At 35.2% G+C, this 25,563-nt stretch overlaps 1 protein-coding gene and 1 pseudogene across 1 annotated transcript; one reads left to right on the top strand and one right to left on the bottom strand.

The window, feature by feature from the left end:
- Positions 1-6,631: 6,631 nt before the first annotated feature.
- Positions 6,632-9,400, top strand: LOC140879205 (protein FAR1-RELATED SEQUENCE 5-like; annotated as a pseudogene).
- Positions 9,401-12,860: 3,460 nt separating this feature from the next.
- Positions 12,861-13,863, bottom strand: LOC140884924 (major pollen allergen Car b 1-like). Its single transcript, XM_073291823.1, has 2 exons — positions 13,586-13,863; positions 12,861-13,310 (listed from the first exon to the last, which is right to left on the bottom strand). The coding sequence occupies exons 1-2, from the start codon at positions 13,773-13,775 to the stop codon at positions 13,018-13,020; spliced, it is 483 nt and encodes a 160-aa protein (XP_073147924.1). The 5' UTR covers positions 13,776-13,863; the 3' UTR covers positions 12,861-13,017.
- Between the last annotated feature and the right edge of the window lie 11,700 nt (positions 13,864-25,563).

Below are 25,563 nucleotides of genomic sequence, written 5' to 3'. Positions count from 1 at the left end.
AGACATCATTGAGAAATAAGTCATTCTTACCATCAGAAACCAAAATATCCCCTACTGCATTGATCTTTAAAGGAGAGCCATCACCAATGAAGACCGAATCATGGCCAGTATATTGTTTGAGATTTTGTAACATACCTGAGTGGGCTGTCATATGGTTGGAGGCTCCAGTGTCAGTCGTCCATTCGACGTCGGGGACTGATGTATCCATGGTGAGGGCAGCAAGGGCGTGAGGAATATCGTCGCTGCTTATTTGTTGATTTGGTAAGCTCCAACATATTTTTGCAATATGGCCAGGTCTGGCACAGAGTTGGCATTGCTCATCTTTGTACATTTCTCGTTCTGAGTTGGTCATTCGTCGTTTGCCAGGAGGTGGTGGGCGTGGAGTGCGATCATTCCCTTGTTGTATTTGTGGTGAAATACTTCTTGTCTGGTTGATCTGCTGAAAAGTATTGTTAGTAGCTTGAAAACCTCTACCTTTCGAGGAGAACTGATGGTTTTGACGATTGTTGTTGTAGGTTTGTTGCTGACGGTGGTTGCGCTGTCCATAAAAGGCGTATGATGGGGAATTGGATGCTTCAACCCATGTGTTGCGTTGTTCAAATCCTTGTAGAAGAGACACAACTTCAGAGTAAGATGGCATAGGGGGTTTGAGCATAGTCGTTGTAAATGCTTCATATTTTGGACCAAGATTGGCAAGAAGAGAGTAAACTTTCGTTTTGTCAGGAACTGGATTTCCTATGGCTGCAAGACTATCACAAATACCTTTAAATTTTCTCAAATGTTCCGCCATGGACCGATTTGGATCTTTTCTGAGATATGTAAGTTGTTGTCGAAGTGTAAATTCACGTTCTTGTGAATCTTGAGCATAAGCTTCTTGTAACGCATTCCAAACTGATTTTGATGACTCAAGCCCAATAACAAGGCCCAAGGCTTCTTCGGTAAGTGTTCCAATGATCCACCCACGCAGAAGACGATCGTCTTTTCGCCATCGGAGATATACCTCTGAGATTGTTTTTGTTGCAGTGGTTGAAGCTTCATCTGTTGTGGTATTGGTTTCGTACATGGCTGGTTTTTCTTTTTCACCAGTGAGCAGTTCAACCATGTCTTGGCTTTCTGCAAGGGCGAGCAATTGTTCACGCCATAAGGGGTAATTTTCTGGGGTGAGTTTGAGTGTGACAAAGTTGGCAACATTAAGAGAAATTGTAGGTGCCATGGTTAAGATGTATAAAACTCTCTTTATCTCACAACTTGCTTTGATACCATAAAGAAGATTTTAAACTGAAGAATGCTTTGTTTCTTTTGGAATCTCTTTTTCAACGTGAGAAGAGAGTGTAAAGATGTGTTATTTATATTTTACAGTAGAGAGGAAACCAATAAATAGAAATATAAGATTACAATAAATTTCTTCCTATGTTTATGCGGTCAGTTGCCTTGAGTGAAGAAGAATGAATATTCTTTCTCATTTGGACACGATTGGATGTGGATATTATGCCTTAATATTCACGTAGGATCTGGTATTTGAGGGATGAGGGATGTGTCGTGATTTGTTTCCTTAGTATGCTCATGTGATTGAAGGCGGTGATGGTGTTCTGGCTCAATACATACTCCATTACAAACATCTCAAGGAAATAATCGCAATGGAGACTCACCTCCCATCTCCGAACCACTGCCTCGGTTTAATTTCAGCCAAGAAACGTTGACAGTCTTAATGCTGCACGCACAGCAACTGAAGCAGTCGCTCAGTTCGTGGCATCCCGTCAACGTCGAAGCACCGACAATAGAGCTCATAAAATAGGGTCATCGTCTCGTGACCCCCTTGATAAAGAAGACCCAAAAAAAAACTAAGTCTAAAGTTAATGATAAAGATTCTGAGGAGAACAAGAAAAATACTACTCATAAAGAGGATGAAACAAATGCTCAGACAGTTCACGACGTCTTTGACGAAAACAAAACCACTGATCCTACCCGTAAAGATGGATCTCACACATATGTAAATGGAGAGAATTCGTCAACAATCTTGACTGTGCGTCGGAGCCCATTCACTAATGACATTCTATTTGAATCATTGCCTAAGGGAGTCAAAATCCCCAACCTACTTGAGTTCGATGGAATAGGTGATCCTCAAGATCATATTGACAAATTCTACGCGAAAGCAGATTTATATGACATCACAGATGCGACTTACTGCAAAATATTTCGAACAAAGTTATCAGGGAAAGCTCTCACATGGTTCAATAAGCTGCCGTCCGAATCCATCGCCAACTTGGAGCAACTCATCCAGTGCTTCATCCAACAATTCTTAATTAACAAGAAATACCGAAAAACAGCAGCATACTTATTCACAATTCTTAAAAAAGAAGGAGAAAGTTTGCAAAACTATGTTAAGAAATTTACTCACGTGATTCACAAAGTCCCACACGTGAACCACGATATGTTATCTGGAATAATGCAGCAGAACTTGCGTCCTGAAAGGTTAAAGGAATCTATAGCATGAAAATCTCCGGACACCTTGGAGAAGCTGTTGTCTAGAGCGGAAAAATACATCCGCATCGAGGAAACTGATGAGTTGCACTCCTCGAAAAAAATAAAATGAAACGAAGAATACAATGAAATATAACGCAGGACAGATAGTCATGTCAATCTAAAAAAATTCTATACTCATAGAGCGAACACCTGCAAGCTAAAATAAATTGCTTGCCACTACTTTATTTGCTCTGCAGATCAAAACTTTTATTTAATTCTCTTTTATTTTAAGTTTAATAATAAACTTACGTTGATTTGTTTACTTTTATATTTAATTATATAGGAAGGAACCCATCTCCGTTAACGAATGCTTAACTCATACGTCACGACCCATGCATTCATTAAGGCTACTCATCCATCAGAGGCTTGGCCAGCCCTGTAAGAGTATCTAAGCCACGGTGTTGTAAAAGGTCAAGACGACAAAAATACAGTCCCGGGATACCTCACCACCTAGCAAATAGAGTGGGTTCAGGACTTCCTCATGAGACAAAAACTTAGGAACTTGATCCACTCCTACGTACTCCATGTTAAGCACTACATTATTTCTCCTAGAACATAACAAAAAGTCAAGTGATTATAAATAATTCAAAAAGTCATAGTGACTATAAATAATTCATCAAGTCATAGCGACTATAAATTTTTTTTCAAAATAAGTCATAGCGACTATAAATAATTTATCAAATCATGATGAGTATAAAAATTCATAAAGTCATAGAGACTATAAATTTTTTTTCAGAAGAAGTCATAGCGACTATAAAAATTTTTTAGAAAAAGTCATAGCGACTATAAAAAATTTTCAGAAGATATCATAGCGACTATAAATAATTTATCAAATCATGATGACTATAAAAATTCATAAAGTCATAGAGACTATAAAATTTTTTCAGAAGAAATCATAGCGACTATAAAAAATTTTCAGAAAAAGTCATAGCGACTATAAATTTTTTTTCAGAACAAGTCAAACCATAAATATTTTTTCAGGAAAAGTCATAGCAACCATAAATATTTTTTCAGAAAAAAGTCATATCGACTATAAAAAATGTATCAAGTCATAGCAACTATAAAAAATTTTCAGAAGAAGTCATAGCGACTATAAACAATTCAGAAAAAAGTTATAGCGACTATAAATAATTCAAAAAAGTCATAGCAACTATAAATAATCCAAAAAGTCATGGCGACTATAAAAATTTTTTAAGAAGAAGTCATAGAGACTATAAAAAATTTTCAGAAAAAATCATAGCGACTATAAAAAATTTTTCAGAAAAAGTCATAGCGACTATAAAAATATTTTCAGAAAAAGTCATAGAGAATATAAATATTTTTTTAGAAGAAGTCATATCGACTATAAAAAATTTATCAAGTCATAATGACTGTAAAAAAAATAAAAAACACCAAGTCATAATATTTTTACAATATTAGACAGAGTTATAAAGGTGAGACAATTAAAATTCTCAAAATTTTACGGTGAAGTAGACCATACATTTAAACACAAATAAAATAATTATTATCAACAACAAATAACAGGTGTGTATATGCATATGCGTGTATATACATGCATCTATCCATCCCTCTCACGGCCCAAAGAATTCATTGTCTCTTTGTCGCCGCGCCATTGTCGTCGCACTATCCTCGCCGTCGTACCACGGCCGCCTTCGCGCTGCAACCACCGCACCTAGATCGAGCCAGGAAATGGAGCATCCACCAGCGGTGGACGTTCCATGATGGAAGTCCACTCCGGGCACTATTTTCTTTCATCTCCTCACGCGGCCATGCTCCTCGCACAAAAACGCCACGAACGATGCCGCCTCCGTCGAGCCAGATCAGGAAAGCTTGGAAGCTACTCCATGGCTGGAAATCGACGGGAGCCCATCGCCACCTTTTGTTCGCGCCGCCAACCACCCTCCTTGAGCAAAATCGATCGATCCAGATTTGGACGCATCCACCGATAGTGGATGCTCCGTGGCTGGAAGTCGATCTCCACGAACTGTTGCATGTCCTTTTTCCTATCATAGCCATCGTCGATCAACGTCGCCGCCGTCGATTTAGCCGTTCGTCGATGATCCTTGGTGATGGTGGGGAGATGATAGATAGATAGGGATATATACACACAGAACTCACATGAAAAAAAAATAAACAAACAATAACTAGATAATAATATTCATGAAAAATAATATATATATATATATATGTATACATGTATGTACGCATGAACACTAGAATAATTATGGGGTATTCACATATTTGTAGATATATATGCATGCATCAATGTGTATATATAAATATGTATCTATATTCTCCAAGACCCAAGAACATCGCCGGCATCTGTCTCGCTTCCGACCACCATCACTACCGCCCCTCACCGACACCCACGATCGAAGCTCCAGATTCAGTTCTGGCGCCGTTGTCGCCGTATCTCCTTCAAAACTAGCTTGAGCCACCGCTCCTCCCCCCTTTCCAGGATCTGCCCGCGGCGCCTGCAACTCTTCTAACACCACCCGCTGCCTCGCTCTCCTCTCACCAGCAAACGGAAACTGCCGTTGTTTCTCCTCAAGGGCTGCGTCGCGCCATCTCCTTCTTCTCGACCTGCCGTTCATATCCTCCAGATCTGTCGTCCTCTCTCGCCGCCGCCGCCATCCCTCTTGTCGTCACCGATGATGGGACAAATGTCAATGGAGATAGTAGAGAAAATAGACATATAACCCATAGGGATACACATACACATGATAGATGCATATGCGTATAGAGACATGTACACAAGTTTACCATACATTAAAACCAAGGGGAAGACGACGGTCGAAGATGTGCAAAGATTTTGCCGCAATTGCGTACATATATTATAGGGTAATGCTACGTGTACTTATAGAGTTACACGTAGAGTTACACGCTAACATTAAATATTTTTAAAAAATAATTTTTTGAGAGTTAAATATTTAATTATTAATTAATATCATTAATCACTTGGCCGACTTCTGTGTTCTTCTCTCAAAACCCTTCTAATCCTTCCATTGACGTGAAAAAAATCCAAATCAGAGAAGTATTCCATTGTCGATCGAGACACCCGCATATTGTTCGTCTCTTTGTTGGAGTTCTTTTCTCAAATCCCTTCTAACCCTTCCATTGACATGAAAAAAAAAATCCTGATCAAAGAAGTATTCCATTGCCGATCGAGACACCCGCATATTGTTCGTCTCTTTGTTGGATTCCTTTTCTCAAATCCCTTCTAATCCTTCCATTGACATGATAAATATCCAAATCAGAGAAGTATTCCATTGCCGATCGAGACACCCGCATATTGTTCGTCTCTTTGTTGGACATCTTTATCAGTGTAAATTAAGGTTAGTACTAGATTCAATGGATTTATGTGTGCAAAATTTTTCGAATGAAAACACAAAGGCCTTGCGTTGTTTGTATTTTTTAATGCTCAAAAGTGGTGGTGAAAACTGGGCATCTGTAAGAGTGCCGCAAAGTCTCTTCTATGGCTTGTAAATACAAGTACTGCCGCACTATGAATCCAGATACTTTGTCGATAAGAATTGTGAAGTGAAATAATGCCTCATTTTGCTTGATGTGAGATGATGCAATAGCCGGTCAAACTACAACTTTTGCCTCTTGTCTATGGTTTAAAACATGTAGCTAGGGTTGGTCAAATTTGTTATATTCTCCATTCACGAGCGTAGTTGTAATATTCGAAATATGATGCTAATCTTTGGTCTTGCAAGAGTGATTAGTAATTGAAATTTTGTTTTAAATATAGTTAATAAACTTTCTTACAGTAAAAAAAAAAAAAAAAACAACCTTGGAAGCCTCGATTCGAATGTCACTTTTGCGTTTAAGTTGTTTTTAAAATTGGGTAGATGGAATTTTCAATAAATTATTAGGAGTCAGATTACAGTTGTGTACTTAAAATTTATTTGAATTGTTGTAAAAAATTTAACCACTTTAAAGTTTTATTACCTAGAGTTATTTATCAATGAGACATTTGATGCGATTCCTCATGTCGATTTTTGATGTTTTATCTCAAGATTCTTTATACACTATTCTTACAATTATATTTGGTTCCTTCTTGGTGTATTTACAGGAACCGTTTTTGGGGAAGCTATCTAATATAATGTCTGACTCAGGTAATTTAATATCACTCATTCCATTTCTACTGCACGTTTATTGATTTAAATAAAAAATAATAACATAAGTCAAGGGGCTGAAGAATTTAGAGCTATATTTGCGAATTTGTTTAACCCTCTATGCTTAAAAAATTATTTAACCCTATGCAATCATAATTATTTAGCTAGCGCTATGGATATAATGTTTGTTTTTTGGTTAAAATTTGATGTGTATTTTGTGTAGGTGCTTTAAATGCAGAAGAGGATGTTTTAGTGAATTATGATCCTTTGGTTGCAGAAGATAGTGAGATTGAGCCCAAAGTTGGGATGAAATTTGAGAATGAAAATGAAGTTTTTGAATTTTACAAGAGATATGCATATCGTGTTGGTTTTTCGGTTATAAAAAGAAATTCACAAAAGAATAACAAAGAAGATGTTACGTACATAGCATTCACATGTAGCCGAGAAGGTAAAAAATGTAGTAATACAAGCACTACACTTAAGACCTAACCAACTGGTCAAACAGGTTGTAAAGCTAGGTTGTCAGCTTGTTCAGATGTTGCTGGAGTGTGGAGAATCACTGGTGTCCATCTTGAGCACAATCACCTAACTAGTCCATCCAAATCTAGAGTATTTCGATGCTATCGCCAATTGGATTCTCAGGTGAAACGACAACTAGAGGTGAATGATATTGCAAGTATGCCTCTTCATAAAAGTTATAACTCAGTTGTTGTTGAAGAAGGTGAATATGAGAATATGACTTTTATTGAAAAAGATTGTCGAAATTATATTGATTATAAGGTCAGGAAATTAAGACTTGGAGAGGGAGATGCTGCTGCTTCAAGCTTATTTCTAAAAAATGCAGTCATTTTCTCCTGGTTTTTTCTTTAGCTTGGATTTGGATTATGAGGGTCAATTGAAGAATGTATTTTGGGCTGATAATTGGTTTAGGCAAGCTTATAAGGAATTTGGGGATGTAGTAACTTTTGATACAACATACTTGACTAATAAGTACGACATGTCATTCGCTCCTTTTTTCGGTGTAAATCATCATGGTCACTCAACACTACTTGGGTGTAGTATACTTTCTAATGAAGATACAAGAACATTTGTTTGGTTGTTTAGGATATGGTTAGAGTGCATGGAATTTCAAGCACCTCAAGGGATAATCACTGATCAAGACAGAGCAATGCAGAATGCCATTGCAATGGTCCGGGTGTGTCTTTTCACATCTCAGGGGACCGCAACCATTGTGTTACTCATGACCTTCTCCCCACCTGGCTAGGGGAGTTTTTGCCCCCCCCCCCCCCCCCCCCAGGGATCGAACCTTGTACCTCCAGACTTAAGTACAAAGTTTTCTGATTCCTGGTAATGGTACCAGGTATCAGAAAACTTTGTACTTAAGTTTGGAGATACAAGGTTCGATCCCTGGGAGGAAAAAAACTCCCCTAGCCAGGTGGATAGAAGGCCATGAGTTAGAAAATGGTTGCGGGCCCCCTGAGTTGTGAAGGGATGCACCCGCACCATTACAAAAAAGGGATCGAACCTTGTACCTCCAGGCTTAAGTACAAAGTTTTCTGATCCATGGTACCATTGAGCTAGTCTAGCTCAATGGTACCAGGGATCATAAGACTTTGTACTTAAGCCTGGAGGTACAAGGTTCGATCCCTGGGAGGGCAAAAACTCTCCTAGCCAGGTGGAGAGAAGGACATGAGTTAGAAAATGGTTGCGGGCCCCCTGAGCTGTGAAGGGACGCACCCGGACCATTACAGCCATAGAAGTAGTATTTCCTAACTCAAAACACAGGTGGTGTTTGTGGCATATACTAAAGAAATTACCTGAAAAATTTGGATATCATTATCAAAAAGCTTCCATACTCTCGTCTATACATGAATTGGTGTATGAATCACAAAGTACAGATGTGTTTGAATAGGGTTGGTTTTCTATGCTTGATACATATGAATTGCAAAATAATGATTGGTTGATTGGGCTTTTTAGGGAGAGAATTCGTTGGGTTCCATGTTTTCTCATAACTTCGTTCTGGGCCGGAATGTCAACAACTCAACGGAGTGAGAGTATGAATGTTTTTTTTTTACGGGTATGTCCATTCAAAAACCTCTATAAAACAATTTGTGGAGCAATATGAGCGAGCTATGAGGAGTAAAGTAGAGAAAGAGTTTCAAGCTGATTTTAAATCCTTCTCCCAGATGGTCCCTTGTGTTACTCGATTCGATATGGAGAGGCAATTTCAGAGTGCTTTTAAAATTGAAAAATTTAAAGAATTTTAACAAGAATTGACAGGAAAGATGTATTGTGACATTGAATCCAATGATGAGGGGTATTTTGTTACGAGATATGTGGTTACAGAAGATTTTACGGTGCATGAGAAAGTTAAGGAGAAAAAGTTTGAAATTATGTTTGAGAGAGATAAAAGAACATTTTCTTGCAGTTGTCACCTATTTGAGTTCTGGGGAATAATTTGTAGGCATGCTATTGCAGTTTTGATCCGTAACAAGTTGTCTGTCATTCCTGAGCAATATGTACTTCGACGTTGGAGGAAAGATGTGAGTAGATTGTATATGAGGGTGAAGATCAATTATAATGGATGGATAACTACTCCTGGTCAGTTAAATTATGAGAAATTGTGCAAGGCATTTACAAATATTGCAGATTCGGTAGCAGATAATGATGATGAAACTCTAAAGCTTCTCGAGTGGATTGAAAGTAAAGCAAGTGATCTTGCTATATCAAAGTCGGCGACCAGGCTGTGTACGTAATTCGGTATCCCCACTCATGAGCATGCAAGTTGATCACATTGAGGATCCAACCCAAGCTTCTACTTGCAAAGTTCTAGACCCGAAGTACACTAAAACAAAAGGAGCCCTTAGGAAGCTTCGAAAGAAAGGTCCATTGGAGAAATGTTATAAGAAATCGAAGTTACAAAATAATCAATCGGTGAAATTAAGCAAAGAAAAAAGTTTCCGACCAGAAAATATAGAACACAATGGTGTATTTATTCAACAACCTGATCAAAATTCTACGATGACTCAACTCTCTTTCTCACAACAATTAATGATATGATATTATGTTGTTCGTGTTTTATGTTGCTAATTATATATGTTTATGTTTCTTATATTTGCATTATATGTATAGAGTTTTCATCACCATCCTTGGAATATGGATTACGGAGTAAATTTTGTATCCAACTATGGTGTTGATCAGGCATCGACACCACTATGCTCGTCAAGACGCTCTTCGAATGAGGATGAAATGATTGGATAATTGGACATGCAATTAAATGTACTAGAATTTAGATTGATTTAAATTTTTTTTTATGTTCAAACATTTTGAATTTGAAACAATCGTGAAATTCATATTTTTGCTCATCAATTTTATGTGTTACGGTGGTTATATTCATTTCACACAAACTCTATTTAATTTGTTTTATCATGTATCTATTCGTTAAAAGATCATATTTTTTCTTATCAAAATTTGAATTTTAAATTTAATTTTCAAAAAACTCAAATTGATAGGTCAAATAAAAATAATCTAAGAAGAAATTTTAAATTAAATTATAAACATTATTTGAAAAGTATTAAAAATATTTCACACATAATTAAGACTCTACGTGTTAGAAAAATAAACATTTGGAGGTGAAATTAAAATTTTAAAAAATAGAATCGAACATTAAAGTTGGTACTAGATTTTTTATTTTATTTTATTTTTAAAATTGAAAGAATTTTTTTTTTTTTTTTTTTTTTTTTTACAAGCTTTACTCAAGTTCATTCATTATTAATCTCATTTACTCGATTGCACATACACATATTATCCTACGAATTATTGGTTCCGTCATTCACGCGACGTGGAGGGTAGCCACACAAGCAAAATAAAAGATAATAAAAAATTTAGGTGAAAAGGAAATGTGTAAAATAGTTTTGGGATAATTTTATAATTAATGTTAGCGTGCAACCCTACGTGTAATTCTCTAGGTACACATAGCATTACCATATATTATAATATATCTTGTATATTATAATATATATTATAATATTATATTATATTACGTAAATATATGTAGGGGTACCGTACCAAAAATCGATTACCGTATACCGTACCGAAAAAATCGGTATGAAATTTTTTCATATCGATACCGTATCGTATACCGAATATACCGAATTTTCGATATACCGAACTTTCGGTATGCCGAAAATCTATACCGTGTACCGATACCGAATTCAAAAAAAATTCGGTATACCGAAAAATCGAAAAAAATTCAGTATACCGGCAAAAAATTCGGTATAACGAAAATTTTCATATATATATTTTTAAAAAAAATTATTTTTCGGTATTTCGGTATATACCGGTATATCGAAAAAAAAAAATTTACCATATTGATACCGATACCGAAAAATTCGATACGGTATGATACCGTGCCGAATTTTTCGGTAATTTCGGTAATTTTTTCGGTACGATTTTCCGGTATTTAGATATTTTTCCCCATTCCTAAATATATGTCTATACACAATCATAATCACATTCTTATATTATATTAAGGAGATAATGGTGGGGGAAAGGTGGCATGCACCTGTCAATTATCATGGTTCCTCAATTGAATTTCTCCTCCCCCCTCTATTCGCCATAAATTTTAATTATCCGATATTTGGACCAAAATAAATTTGAAAGTCGCGGAAGTAAACGAGTCATATGCCAAACTTGAAGAAAAGTACACCATGACAAAGGTGATTTGTATTTGTCATATAAATTCATTTTTTTTTATCTCTTTTAATTATTTCTGACCCGCGATCACGCAAATACTGCAAAAAAAAATTCAAAAAAAATTCCACGTTAATATATTGTGATGGAAATCCTATGGTGCTGAATTTATAATAATTATTTCCGTCAGAGTTCTACTGGGTTTCTACACTTATTATTCTGGCAGAACTTTGATTCATATCTACTTGTACTACAATCTCAATGCAATTCTACAATCATTATTCAACTAGGACTTTGTTTCCTACTATCTGCAATTCAATTGCAACATATTCATACTAAAATTACATCATAACGTTATCTCCAAATTTTTTTACTCTCGGTCATCTCGCTCACACGACATGCCCGAGAGTAGGGGGCTTATGATGGGTTATTACCCAATTTGACTTTTTCTCGGGCTCAAGCCCAGTGACTCAATCCATTTGGGTTTCATATTATTTTGTTATTTATTTGGACACTTTATCAAGGCCCATAAATTCCTAAAAGCCCATAAGAGGCCCAAGCTCATGAAACTCTCCGACTACCTATAAATAGTTCAAGTTCTTTTATTTTTAAGGTACGCTATCTATAGTCACATGCTCTAGTTCTTTAGAACATTTATTGGGCAAATACTGACTTGAGCGTCGGAGTGTTTCGCCGGGCAACCCCCGGCGCCACTCACTTTGCTTTGTGATGCAGGTGACAATCCACGAAGTTCGGTCTTTGGAACAGTTCGAGTATTAATCCGTCTATTCAGATCTCCACAAGTTACCAGATTTTCTCTAATCGGGTAATATCAATTTTTTGCTACATCAACGTGTAAGATCAAATATGTTAAGAATCTAAAGAGACTCGTGATTATGATCTAATATGTTGAGAATCTAGAGAGATTTATGATTACGGTTTGATATATCGAAAGAAATTCATGATATAATATGTTGAGAGTCTAAAGATATTCATGAATATTGAGATATGTATAAGATCCAAGGATGTATAAATATTCTTGAAAAATATAGGTCTAACATCAATGTGTATCAATATTTATAAAAAAATTAAATGTTTATTAAAATATCAAAGATTTGTTGATATTTTTTATTCATGAAGAATATTAATATAAGATCTAAGATTTGACGATATTTGATGTTTTATTAAGTTAATTGCGTGCTATTACGAATTGTTTAGTAGGTAATCTAGGATGGGTCACTGTAGGTTTGGTCCAAATCGATCCTACCACGAAATGTTCAAGAGTGTTTTGGAGCCGCTCTAAACAATCACTTCTAAAATAGCCTTTTTTTAGTGTGCATTGCGCGCCTTGCTTCAAGGGGCCGGCACTGATGTTCCGTTAATGTTGTATTAATATTTTGTCTAAACCTGAATAGTAGATTCTCTAGTGAGAATGTCTCACAGATTAAATTCCGTGAGAAGATCGATTGGGTCTATACTCTATATTTGTATAGTGAAAAGTAATAATTTTTTTTTCTAGTCGAATAATTTGTAAGATTGAATATTTATTTAACGAAATTGACTTTTGAGACCATCTTATACAAATTTTTTTGTAAAGTTTGAATCGTAATTTGTTGTATTACATTACATGCCCTTCAATTAATTTATAGGACTTATTTAACATATGTGCTTAATTTCTCTTCTAAGCACAAACGTCAAGATGAGCCACAAGGTATGCCTGGGTCTCGGTTATAAACGAGATGCTAAGTTGTTTTAGGCTGTTGATTTCTTCGTCGGAGACATGGGTGTAGCCAGGTTTCAACTGCAGCTGAGTCTTCCATTTGATGATGGATCCTCCGTCTCCGGACTCCTGGAACATCTTCTCGGTCTGGATCGTCTCCAGCTTCTCCCCGAACATGGGCCAATCGAATACATCGACCTTTAGCATTAGCTTTTCAGTGTCAACGTCTTTGAATTTGTCTGTCAACTGGCTCCCTGTTGATCGAGCTAGGCAACATTAGTATTTACTCTGTTCTTCGAATTATTACTCTAAAAATTCATGTTTGATATGCATCAATCAATTACCGCAAAAGCATGTTTGTTCATAGATCGAGAAACCATTTTTGTTGTGTTACACGTACATACATAAAAGCACAAGTGATATGGAATATTATTCAAGGGAGTTGTTTTGCTTTTATAAAAAAGAAAGATTTTTGGATTATATATATATATTCATTCAAAAACCGATCGAAATTTAATTACGTTGTTACCATCAGGGAAACTGATTCGCCTAACACATCCGGAGGTTCCACCTTCTCCTTGGACAACGTCGATGCTCTTGAACATGTGGGGGATTATTTTTGGTAAGAGGTTGTGGCCATCGATCACCATTGCCTTGAACATCCTCTTAGGGGTGACATTGAGGACCTTGAGTTCCTCGGAGAATTCAACGATGGTCATGTTTACTAGCTCGAAAGAAAAAAAAAAATATATGTATTATATTATACCTCTGAAAGGGGATATTTAGATGGTGTGGTATCCTCTGAATGCGATCGGAATTTATAGGAGAATTGTGGAGGCTAAATGAGGATAATTTGCTACTTAATTGTCAGCTGCAAAATTTTGAACGTTAAGACATTTCGTTTTAAGACGGTCGTTTGCATTTAATTTTTAGGAGAAATAGCATATATTACCTTTATAATTTCATATTTGCTGATAATCCCCTATAAAAGTTTTTTAAGCTAATAACCCATATGATTCAGGATATGTATCATGCACACCCTTTTAAGCTAAAAAAAACAAAAAAAATGAAGAAAATATCCCCGCTTAAAAAAATGAAAATATTAATATAAAATAATTATATATAAGTTTCATAGTTATTTAACTAGAATTTGATTATTTAATTCAATTAAATATAAAATTATAAAAAAATTAATTTAATAATTTTTTTAAGTAGGGATATTTTCATTAACTTTTCGTTATGTTTAGCTGAAAAGGTGTACATGATACATATCTAGAATCATAAGGAGTTATTAGCTTAAAAAATTTTCATAAGGGGTTATCAGCAAACCCGATATCTCACAAGGGTAATATATGTAATTTCTCCAAATTTTTAATTCGTCTTTCTCGGATTGTGCATGCTCTAACTTGGGACTTTAAGACGTTAAAAAAGAACCTGTGACTTTAAGGTTGCGGTTCCTAGAAAAATATAGATTTATTTATTTTTGTTTATTATTTTTTGTAACGTGGTGGGAACCCACCGCTACTTTTCGGTGTACATTGAGTAAACCTACGGACTAACGTAATAATCTGCAAACCAGTCTAATAAGATAAAGACAAATCATATGCGACAAGCTAGTCCAAAAAAGTATTTTTTGGAAAAATCGGACACCTGACCACTGACCAAATGTTTATGTCATAAAAATATGAAATGAAAAACATATATAATGCGGAATACTTTTCATTTTTGTGGAACATGTATCATGTTCGTAATTATAATATACCATGGATAAAATTAAATAAGTTCAACACTTTGAAAGACTCAAAAATCATATGGCTCAAAACTTGTATAAATTCTCTTTAAATAAAATGAGGCTAACATATACAGGAACGCCTGAACTTCCTCATACATGAAAAACTTGAAATTTTAAAATATTCGATCTCAAAATAATATAATAAAACATGAATTAAAATAAAAATGTGTATAAAATTAATATATAACACATAAACTTTCATGGACATGATTGAAATAAGGTTTTCGGACAACGTGTCATATGCAAACGCTTCTTGTCGACTGCTCATCCCCATGATCATCTGTTTTTTAAATCAACAGCTTTTCATTTTCATCTACACCATCTAAGAATATAGTGATTCGAAAAACTCAACAAAAATATTCATATAATAACGAACACATAATAAAATCATAAGACATGCATAGGAAGTGATCAAAACATAAAAATATAACATCATTTTCTTTTGGATGATGAATTACATGCAAATGTGGTAACCATTAGAGCACATTCATTGAATACAAATGATCATATAAATAGTTGCTAGACTTAGGTATAACATTTGGTACAGTCTATACTAGTCGAAACTAATATGTGTACCGTCTCACACTAGCCGAAACTAATATGCAAATCTCCCGTTCTTTAAAAAGGCCCTCCCCAGAGCTCATCCCCGAGCATTAGTCACGTACTATCACCACAAGTACACATAAACATCAAAAATAACACTTTCATGTTCATCATATCATTATCATTCATTTAATTCTCATTCATATCATGCTCTTAAAATTTTCATTCTTGAAAAACATTCATACCACTTAGAAAGAAAGATAAAAATGTCCCTTACTTTTCATAAAACATCAGGCTTTCATATTTAAAATAACTTTCATGGAAAGAAATATTTAGACCATCATGCATTACATATATTTAGCGATCCACGTAAACCGTTTTCTACGTTCTCGACAAAAACAACAAACATAAAACCTCACTCGGATCCATGCCTACATGCTATATGGTAAAAATTGTCCAAAAATAGATAAAAATATATTGCCATACCCGCTTGCCTCCCTGCGTGGGTTGCCCAGCAACCTGCGCGAACAAAACTTCAGAAAACGCACACACATACGCCCATCCAAACGCATTCCCATGCTTAAACACCATCAAATCATGAAAATTATAATTTGGATCTTCTAGTTTGTATTTTTTCAATTCATGTTAATAGAGAATTTTTATTGTTTTCTTGTAATTTGCATTTTTATTTTTTTATTTTTTGTCATATTAAGAAAAAAATTTATTCTTTAGTCATGTAACTTGTATATGTTTTTCATTTTTTCTTTTAACTTGTATGAGTTTTCATTTGTGATCATTTTTCACCCTGCAAACATGATTAGACATGGTCAAAAGATGACCAAAAATAGAAAAAAAACAAAAATAAAAGACTAGTTGTAGGACTAAAAATGAAAATCCAACATTAAGAATAATGAAAAAATGCATGCGAGAAACCGAAATTTCAGTTAAGCAAAAAATTTTGGGTTAGTTAAGTTTAGCAGACAGCTGATGCTCCATATTTATAACAGACACATTAACTTGAAATAATGGCAATTAAAGACAATAAATAAGAGCCTAACAGTCAGATTTATCCATATAAATATCACTCAGATTTTTGATACAGTGTTACACAAATTCTAAGCATAAACACCTAGAAATTCGGGTTCAAGAAAGCACTCGGTTGAGAAGTTCAAATGAACAAGTGCAAGATAATTTCAAGGACAACCAAAATATTTTAAGCAACCTCGATAAGTGATCTTGCTATTATAAAATTTATATTATGGTTTAAACGATTCCAACATGTGTATTATCAGTTCAAAGTATGAATTTCAAAATCTGTTTTCGGATGCACCAAAGCTTGTAATCTAGTGGTAGAAATATATATATATATATATATATATATATATATATATAGACACACACACACACACCCATCCTGAATATTACTAATTATTGATTATTGAACTTTTCACGCACCGAAATCAGGGTTGGTTGATACTTGAGTTGTTCTCAAGCAACAAGTTGAAAACAACAAGGCTCGGCTTTCATAAACTCAAAAACTAGTCTACCATATTCATAAACTGAAATTTTCATTGTCTTTATAGCTTAATTTAATACGAAATCTAATGCATAAACTTAACTGATCCCGAATTTAACGCAGCAGACAGAATAATAATAATAAAGCTAAACAAAACTAAAGGCAGAATCTTGATTCTTCATCACTAGCCCTAAAAATGAATTTTTTTCAACGAGCTCTTCTTCGGTTTTTTCTGTGATGGTTTTGGGTGGGTGAGTGATATGGGTGTCACTCAGTAAATGGAAGACCATCCCAACTTTTAAAAATAATTTTAAACAGTAATCTCATATACATATACATATCAAAACAGAACAGAGAAGAACAGAAATTTGGTATTCATCAGTAATAACAGAAATCGATTTTATGCACTAAACTGACTTATGAAGTTAGTGGCTAAATGATATCAGTCTCTTATATGATAAACCTCTAAAGGATGAAACCGGTAATCAGTAATCAGAATTCAATAATGTTCAGAATATATATTTGTTGGAATATGCATGATTTCGGTGTTGACAAAACAATATAAGCAAAATATCTAAGTAAATTGAATTTGTCCACAAGCCAAACCGAAGGCGTAAACTGAACAAGATTCACATCCAGGCTGACTTGCTACCTAAACAAAGTTGACTTTGACCAGAGCCAAACTGAAGTCATCAATTGGTCGAGACAACCAGACTGAGTTTATCAAGTAAACTACATTCAGTTTATGGGACTAAACTAAATTAGTCTTCCAGAAGCCAAACTATTCTAGTGAGTCAAACTGAATTACCAAGACTAAACAGTTGCAAGACTGAACTAATCCAAGAATGCATAACCAAAACTAAACTTCTGATATCAGTCTATTTCTTACGAGTAGAGTTTTCCATACACAAGATGACACCACAGAGTAGCATCAACAGTGTCCCTTCATAATATAATAGTACAATGATTGCAGTACGAATACAATTTGAATTAATAGAGCCATTTCAATCCATTCCTATTTAAAGGTGATGAAGATCAGTAACAAAGACATATAAAGAAGAAAGAACAAAGCAGTCACACATATACTTGGAGAAATTTGCACACAAAAATCTACCGTCTATATTCAAGAGCTTAAACTGAAGAAAACTGATCGAGCACATACATATCGTTATATTTGATCAAGTGTAGGATCACACTGTCCCAAAGCTTATCAAGCTACAAACTTTGTAATCGATCAGTTTTATTGAACTGTCAAACACTACTGTTGTAACAAGAATCAGTCGAGGGCTGTGTTCTGGAGATTGAGTCTAGGGTTCTGAGATAAAAAGTTGGGTAAGCCGTAATCTTGGATCAGGATATTTCAAAGAGTTGAAATAGTCAAAGTCTTCTAGAGTGAATCCTTCCGAGAAGGAAGAAGAGGTGACGTAGGAGAATTTAGCTTCAAACATCTATAAACAAACACATGCGTTCTTACTTTGAAGTTTTACACACATTTTAGTTGAGCACACTCACTCATTCACAAATTCAATTTGGTCATTTGAATTTAGTTTTAATCTGTTAGTTGACATCTTCCCACACATATGATTTGTTTGCCAATTAACATTGACATACAAGAAATGAAGCAATTCAATTGACCAATTGAACTCAGTTTAGCAGATTCAGGAGTCAACTGTTACAGTACATTAAGTTTTGGAAGCTCACATATTCACCCCAATCGATCCCAAAAAGTGGTATAAGAGTGAGATTCATTCTCGTTTCTAAACTTATTTCAAATGGATACTTTGAGTGAAATCACCAAGAGCTTCTGGTACACAATTATGGATAACTGCACTGCCAATACTTTTGAGACATGTGCTACGGCTAAGAATCTCTGTAATCAGTTTATCAAGCTAAGCGATGAGGTGATAAAGACTGAAGAAAGCAGAAGTTCATTGATTGAACCTATTGAAGAACCCATTGAAGAACCCTACTGCTCAGATAGATCTACAAGTTTCACTGATGAAGATAAAGATAGTTGTTTCTTGGCTCATGCTGATCAATCGTGTACCAATGAACAAACATTCAACCATCCTTATACTAGGGGACATGTATTTGATCTCAACTCAAATGAATTTACAAAGAATAGTTAGTCAATGCATTACACAAAATGGATGATGATTACCAAAGATTGTTCTTACAATTTGAGGAAGTCAAAGCGAAGCAAAGCAAAAGGATCTTCCAGACACCTCAACTGAGCCAGCTGGAAATAGTTAGTTGAGAAGATTAGTCTAGAGGTAGAGATTGCTAAGCTCAAGACTGAAAATGACAAGCTACAAGTTGAAAGTTAGCAGTTAGAATCAGAAAATATGAGGCTAACTGGACATATCCAAACATAGAATAAGTCCTCATTTTTTTTAATTGAGATGTAGGAGTCAAAAAAGCTTGTTGGAAACAATACTGAACTCGGTTTTGTTAACAATGACTGCATTGCTGAGTCAAGTACTCAACCAAAACAGGATATGTGCAAAGGCAAGTACATTCACTTTGTTAAATCAAGTTTGGTACATGAACAGAGTAATATTGACTTTCAAAATAAAAAACATGCTGAATCTATGAAAAATTGTTGAAAGTTTGGAATTGGATATGTCCAGCAGAGCTCTTGTGCAAGGCAAGACTGAAAATCCAGTCAAGCCAAGCACATCTTAATGATTGAAAAACACAACCACAGACCCTATGAAAGGCTTGTTCAAAGAAGATATAAGTAAAATTATGATGTGGGAAGGGTGAAACAACATGTTAGAGATAATACACATCACCCACAATCTAATACATATTTTCATCCACACAGAGGCATCATTCACACACAATTGTTTATACACAACCAAATTGGAAAATTGTTAATGGTAAACCAGTTAGTTTGATCTAAGTATGGATTCATAAAGGACTCATTCATCAAGGACCCACAAAGACTTTGGTATCATAGTCTAGTTTGATTTTGTGCTTGTAGGAGACAGGAACTGAAAAATTCAAGAAATCAGTTTGACATAAGTAAACTGATCAACTAATAGAGAAAAGCTGATACCTCACCCTGAACTGAAGATCAATTCTTCTAAAAATTATCATGATTCATTAGTTTACCAACAAAACCATCAAAAGTTCATCAAATCATTTGGACAAAAGTTTGAGGAGGAACTAAAATGAAATCAATTTAGAGAAAAACTGAAGTGAGGGGGAACATCAGTTTTGCAAATTAAAACAAAGGATTGTTGATCACGCTGAATGTTTCATCACATTTTGAAGACAACGTATGAATAACATATCATAATCCATTACTAAGCTTTCTTATCATTATCTCTTATTTAAAGCATTGATTGGTTTTATTATTTCAGTTTTCTTCATCTTTGCCGATACATGGATTAAGTATTGGTTTTGATAATTTCTAAGTAATGCTTCGCATATAGTAAAATTAAAATTAAGATTTAATAAAATTTTGCATACAATAGCGCATCCAGGTGCTCAGTTTACCTGCAGATTTCTCCTGAAATTCTGGAGAAGATGAGATTTCATCTAGAGTCTGGAGCTCTTTCATTAGCATCAGAAGGAAACTTTTTCTGATGTGAAGAGGTCCTCAGACTTGGTCGTATCAAGCCATAATTTGTACTTCTCTAGTATTCTATCTTCAACTTGAGGAAGAGGAGCAGTCGTGTGTGACTGCAACTCCTCAACTTTTTTCTTGATAGTCATTGTATTTAGAAAGACAATGTTCCCGTACTCTTTTCTTCTTGCTTCTAGACTGGCCTTGTCAAGAGATACCACTGAATCGTTACTTACAAAAGCTGAATGCATAAGCACATTGATTATTTTCCCTCTGGTCTTGATTGGGTCAGAGGAGTTACCTATAACCAGTGTTGATGGATTATCTTTCTTCCATATGTATTATGATTTATATATGTTGACTGGTGGAACTTTATCAGTGGTATTGGCTTCAGTTGCATCAGCCTCAATTAGATTGACACTAGTTGTTTGTCAATTAGTCAAGATTTCCTCAATCGTTTGTGCATTGAATTTATGGATGACAAGATCAACTTGGTCAACTGGTTGATCTATGATAACTGTGTTTTGTGTGATATTGTTGGTGTCGTTTTGTTGTTAATTTGCATGCATTCGTGTTATGTTACTTATGTTTTTTTTTTAGATTTAATCATATTTCATGCATTGTGTCTACATAACATTTCACGTGGTTTATTTGTAGGAAATTGAATCAAAGGCTGAAAATCGAGACAGAAATAAGCTCGCTCGAGCGCATGTTCATGTGCCCGAGCGAGCGTTGCATGTGAAGAAAAAAAAATCCAGAAGTTGTCTCACTCGAGCACACATTCATGCACTCGAGCGAGAAAAGCGGACAAGAAAAATATTTTGACAGAGGATTTCATGCTCGAGCGCGCATTCATGCGCCCGAGCGAGAAAGGCGTGCAAAATTTATATTTTTGGAAATTCCTTATCCGAGTGGGATTTGATCTCTTGAATTTTTGGAGCATATAAATAGTTATTCTATCATCTGATTAAGGGTTCCAAACATATTATACCAGAGGACGGAGACTACAACCTTCAGTTTGAAGATTTTCTTCATTCTTCTGCTTCTTTTCTTAATTTTTTTATTTTTTGTTTCATGTTTTGGATTGAACAATTTGAGTTTTAGACTATGTTAGATCTAGAGTAGTCGTTTCATTTTGATCAAGACCACGTGATTGGGCCGAACAAATTTATGTAAAAACTTGAATGTTTGTTTGGAATTTTTCGGATTTGGTTTTATGATTATTGATTTTTGGATTCCAATTTGTCTTGTGAATGATCTGACCATTTATTTGCTTTCATGTTAATCGATTCCGAGTTGAAAGGTGAGGAATTGATTTCGATCACTCCATTAATCAACACAAGGTTAAATTAACTAGAAATAGTATTTGATTTCATTGTGCGGTTTTAGGTGTACACTGAATTCTCATGGTTCGGTTTTAGGTGTACACTGAATTCTCATGGTTCTTAATGAATTTGAATTTGATTAAAATTATGAAAATTTATCCGTCAATATTTTGATAAGTTTAATTGTTCTAAAAATAGACCTTTAAACAAGTTAAGAGAATTCACCGTAATTTAAGATTTAATCTGAATCCTAAATCAGCTACTTGTTAAATTATTTGTTCGGTACCTAAGTGTGTCCTTGATCGATCTTATTTTCATTGAATTAAACTTTAAAATTCTTGATGCATTTTATTTTAATTGATTTTATTTGAAATTTTATTTATTAGCTAAAATTCTGAAATCACTTTTATTGATTAGTCTAGAATAAGTATAAATAATCATATTTTGGTAATTTTTAAGTATCAGTCTCTGAGGGTTCGACACTTGGACTTAAATCCATATACTATTACTTGACCTGGTATACTTGCTAGTAAACACTTAAATAAGCGGTCAAGTTTTTGACGCCGTTGCCGGGGACTGTTTGTGATATCAAAATTGTTATTTTACTTGAGATTAGACATTATTTTGCTTTATTTGTTCTTATAAATTCTGAAATTCTTTTCTCTTTTTATGTTTTTCAGGTACTATCTGTTGTGCATGCATAGAATTCGATCATCTAAGGATCTCATAGCACTTGATTTAGAGATCAAACCCATGCTCAGCAGAATGCGAAAAACTAAGATATCTATAAATCTTGTGCTTGAGTCAGAATCTGAACCAAAAAAAGAAATGACGGACAACAGAACTGTTATTGATCTTATTCGTCCACCAGTTGAAGGCTATGGATCTAGCATAGTTTTCCTGGCTGTCGAGGCAAACAACTTTGAATTAAAGTCTTCCATCATTCAGATGATTCAGTTGCAAGCTCCATTTGGGGGCACATCTATGGAAGACCCCTACGCTCATCTAGAACGTTTTCTGTCTATCTGTGACACCTTCAAGTTAAATGGGGTAAAATCTGATGCAGTGCGACTGCGGTTATTCCCATTCTCTCTACAAGGCAAAGCTTTGAAATGGTTAAATGATCTGCCAGCGGGTTCTATCACTACTTGGACCGACCTTTTTCAAATTTTCTGGCATTATTTCATTCAAGAAAAAGGAGGGAGAGTCTCTACATACAACATGGACCACATTTAAGAAGATGTTAAGGATGTTTCCTCAACATAATCTCACTCAGAGCCAACAAACTCAGACATTCTACAATGGAGCCGATCAGTCGGTTTGATCCATGTTGGATGCTGCTGCTAATGGAAGACTATTCAGGAAGACGCCAGCAGATGCTTGGGAGATTATTGGTAACATGGCTGAAAGTAATGTAGGATGGCCGATGTGAAAAAGGAGAAAAAAGCTGAGTTCTAGAGGTTGACGCATTGACTTCATTGAATGCAAAAATCGACGCTCTCACACATCAAATTGTGCTTATGCAGACTGCTTCACCAAACCAAGTCCAAGTGCAGCAGCCCGAAGAACAGACGGTGTTTGAAATTGATGCAGCAAACTTTATGGGAAATCAAGGGAGAAAGCCAAACAATCATTATAGCAACACTTACAATCCTGGCTGGAAGAATCACCCAAACTTCTCATGGAAATCTGCAGATCCTACCGCCAACACCTCCAAACCAATTGAGAAAAAGCCATGCTTTGAGGAGATAATGATGAAATATGTAGCGGGTAATGAAACTCGCTTGCAAATCAAGAGGCTATGTTGCAAAAGCTGTAGACGCAGATGAGCCAGATAGCCACACAATTGTCAACTAGACCAACTGGATCGCTGCCTAGCAACACTGAGAAAAATCCAAGAGACGTCAATGCTATTCTGGCAGTTACTAGATCGCAAGTGGAGGTAAAGGAGAAGATTGTTGATGATGAGGAAGCAATGGAGCCTATCATTGAAAAAGGGATGGAGGGCGTGCCAAAACAAGTGGAATTGGCACCTACGGTCAAGAAAGGTAAGTCTCCTAACCCAATTAATAATGATAATATTGATTTGAGTAAACTTCTTTTTTCCCAACGAGCAAAGCAACTGAAATTGGATAATCAATTTTCTAAATTTTTAGAAATTTTCAAAAAGCTCCATATAAATATTCCATTTGCGAATGCTTTGGCTCAAATGCCTAGTTATGAAAAAATTTTGAAGGATATTTTGTCAAACAAGAGGAAGTTAGTGGATTTTGAAATTGTGAATTTATCGGAGGAATGTTCTTCTATTTTACAAAATAAACTCCCTCCGAAACTTAAGGATCCCGTTAGTTTTTCAATTCCTTGCACTATTGGAAAATAATCCTTTAGTAAGGCTTTGTGTGATCTTGGTGATGGTATAAATCTTGTCTTACACTTGTTTTGAAAATCTTGGTATTGGGGAATTTAAACCAACCTCCATCTCCCTAAAATTGGTTGACAGATCTATAAAATATCATAGGGGGATTGTGAATATGTGTTAGTGAAAGTTGATAAGTTTATTTTTTTCAGTGGATTTTGTTGTGCTTGATATGGAAGAGCATCGTGAGATACCTCTTACTTTGGATAGACCATTTTTTGCCACTGAAAAACTTTTATTTATGTGCATAAGGGGGAGTTAATTTTGCGTATGAATGGTGAAAGTGAGGTTTTTAATATTTTTCATGGTCTTCTCTATCCTATGGACAATTCTGATTGCTTCAGAATTGATGTTACTAATGATTTGGTTGAGTGCTCTTTGCAGGAACAGTTGTCTTTTGATCCTTTAGAAATTTTTTTGACAGGAACGATGCATAAGGAACATGTCAGCAAGGAGATTCAAGAGGTTGTGAGATATTTGGATGGCATGAAGCTTATTGAAAGATCTATTAATTCCAATATAGGGGAGCTTGGGCATATACCAAAACCATTGAAGCCATCAGCCCTACTCTTGAACTAAAACTACTCCCTTCGCACTTAAAATACTTATATTTATTGAAAAATGATAAACTGCCAGAAATTTGTTCCTCTTCTTGGACAGGATGCGAGGAAGAAAAGTTGTTGAGTGTGATAAGAGATCATATTAGAGCAATTGGATGGAGCCTAGAGGACATAAAGGGAATTCGTCCATCCATGTGCATGCACAAGATACTAATAGAGGCGGAACACAAGACATCTACTCAACCACAAAGGCGCCTAAACCCAACTATGCAAGAGGTAGTGAAAAAGAAAGTGATCAAGATTCTCGAAGGTAATATCTATCTTATCTCTGATAGTGAATGGGTCAGTCCAATTCAGTTAGTACCTAAGAAGGGAGGGATAACTGTTATTGAAAATGAAAATAATGAATTGATTCCTACTAGAACTGTTACGGGATGGCGGGTATGCATTTATTATAGGAAACTGAATGATGCCACCCATAAGGATCACTTTTCCCTCCCTTTTATTGATTAGATGGTTGAGAGATTATTGAGGCATTCTTTTTACTGTTTTTTAGACGGCTATTTGAGTTATATGCAAATTCCCATAGCATCTAAGGACTAACATAAAACTACTTTTACTTGTCATTATGGTACTTTTGCATATAAACGGATGCCGTTTGGTTTGTGTAATTCCCTTGATACTTTTCAGCGTTGCATGATAGCTATTTTTCATGACATGGTAGAAAAATTTATTGAAGTATTCATGGATGATTTTTTTTGTCTTTGGCTCCTCCTTTGAT

Source organism: Henckelia pumila, chromosome 2, assembly GCF_033568475.1.
Source record: "Henckelia pumila isolate YLH828 chromosome 2, ASM3356847v2, whole genome shotgun sequence".
In the NCBI taxonomy this organism is placed as follows: Eukaryota; Viridiplantae; Streptophyta; class Magnoliopsida; order Lamiales; family Gesneriaceae; genus Henckelia; species Henckelia pumila.
This window is presented reverse-complemented; position numbering and strand designations above follow the sequence as displayed.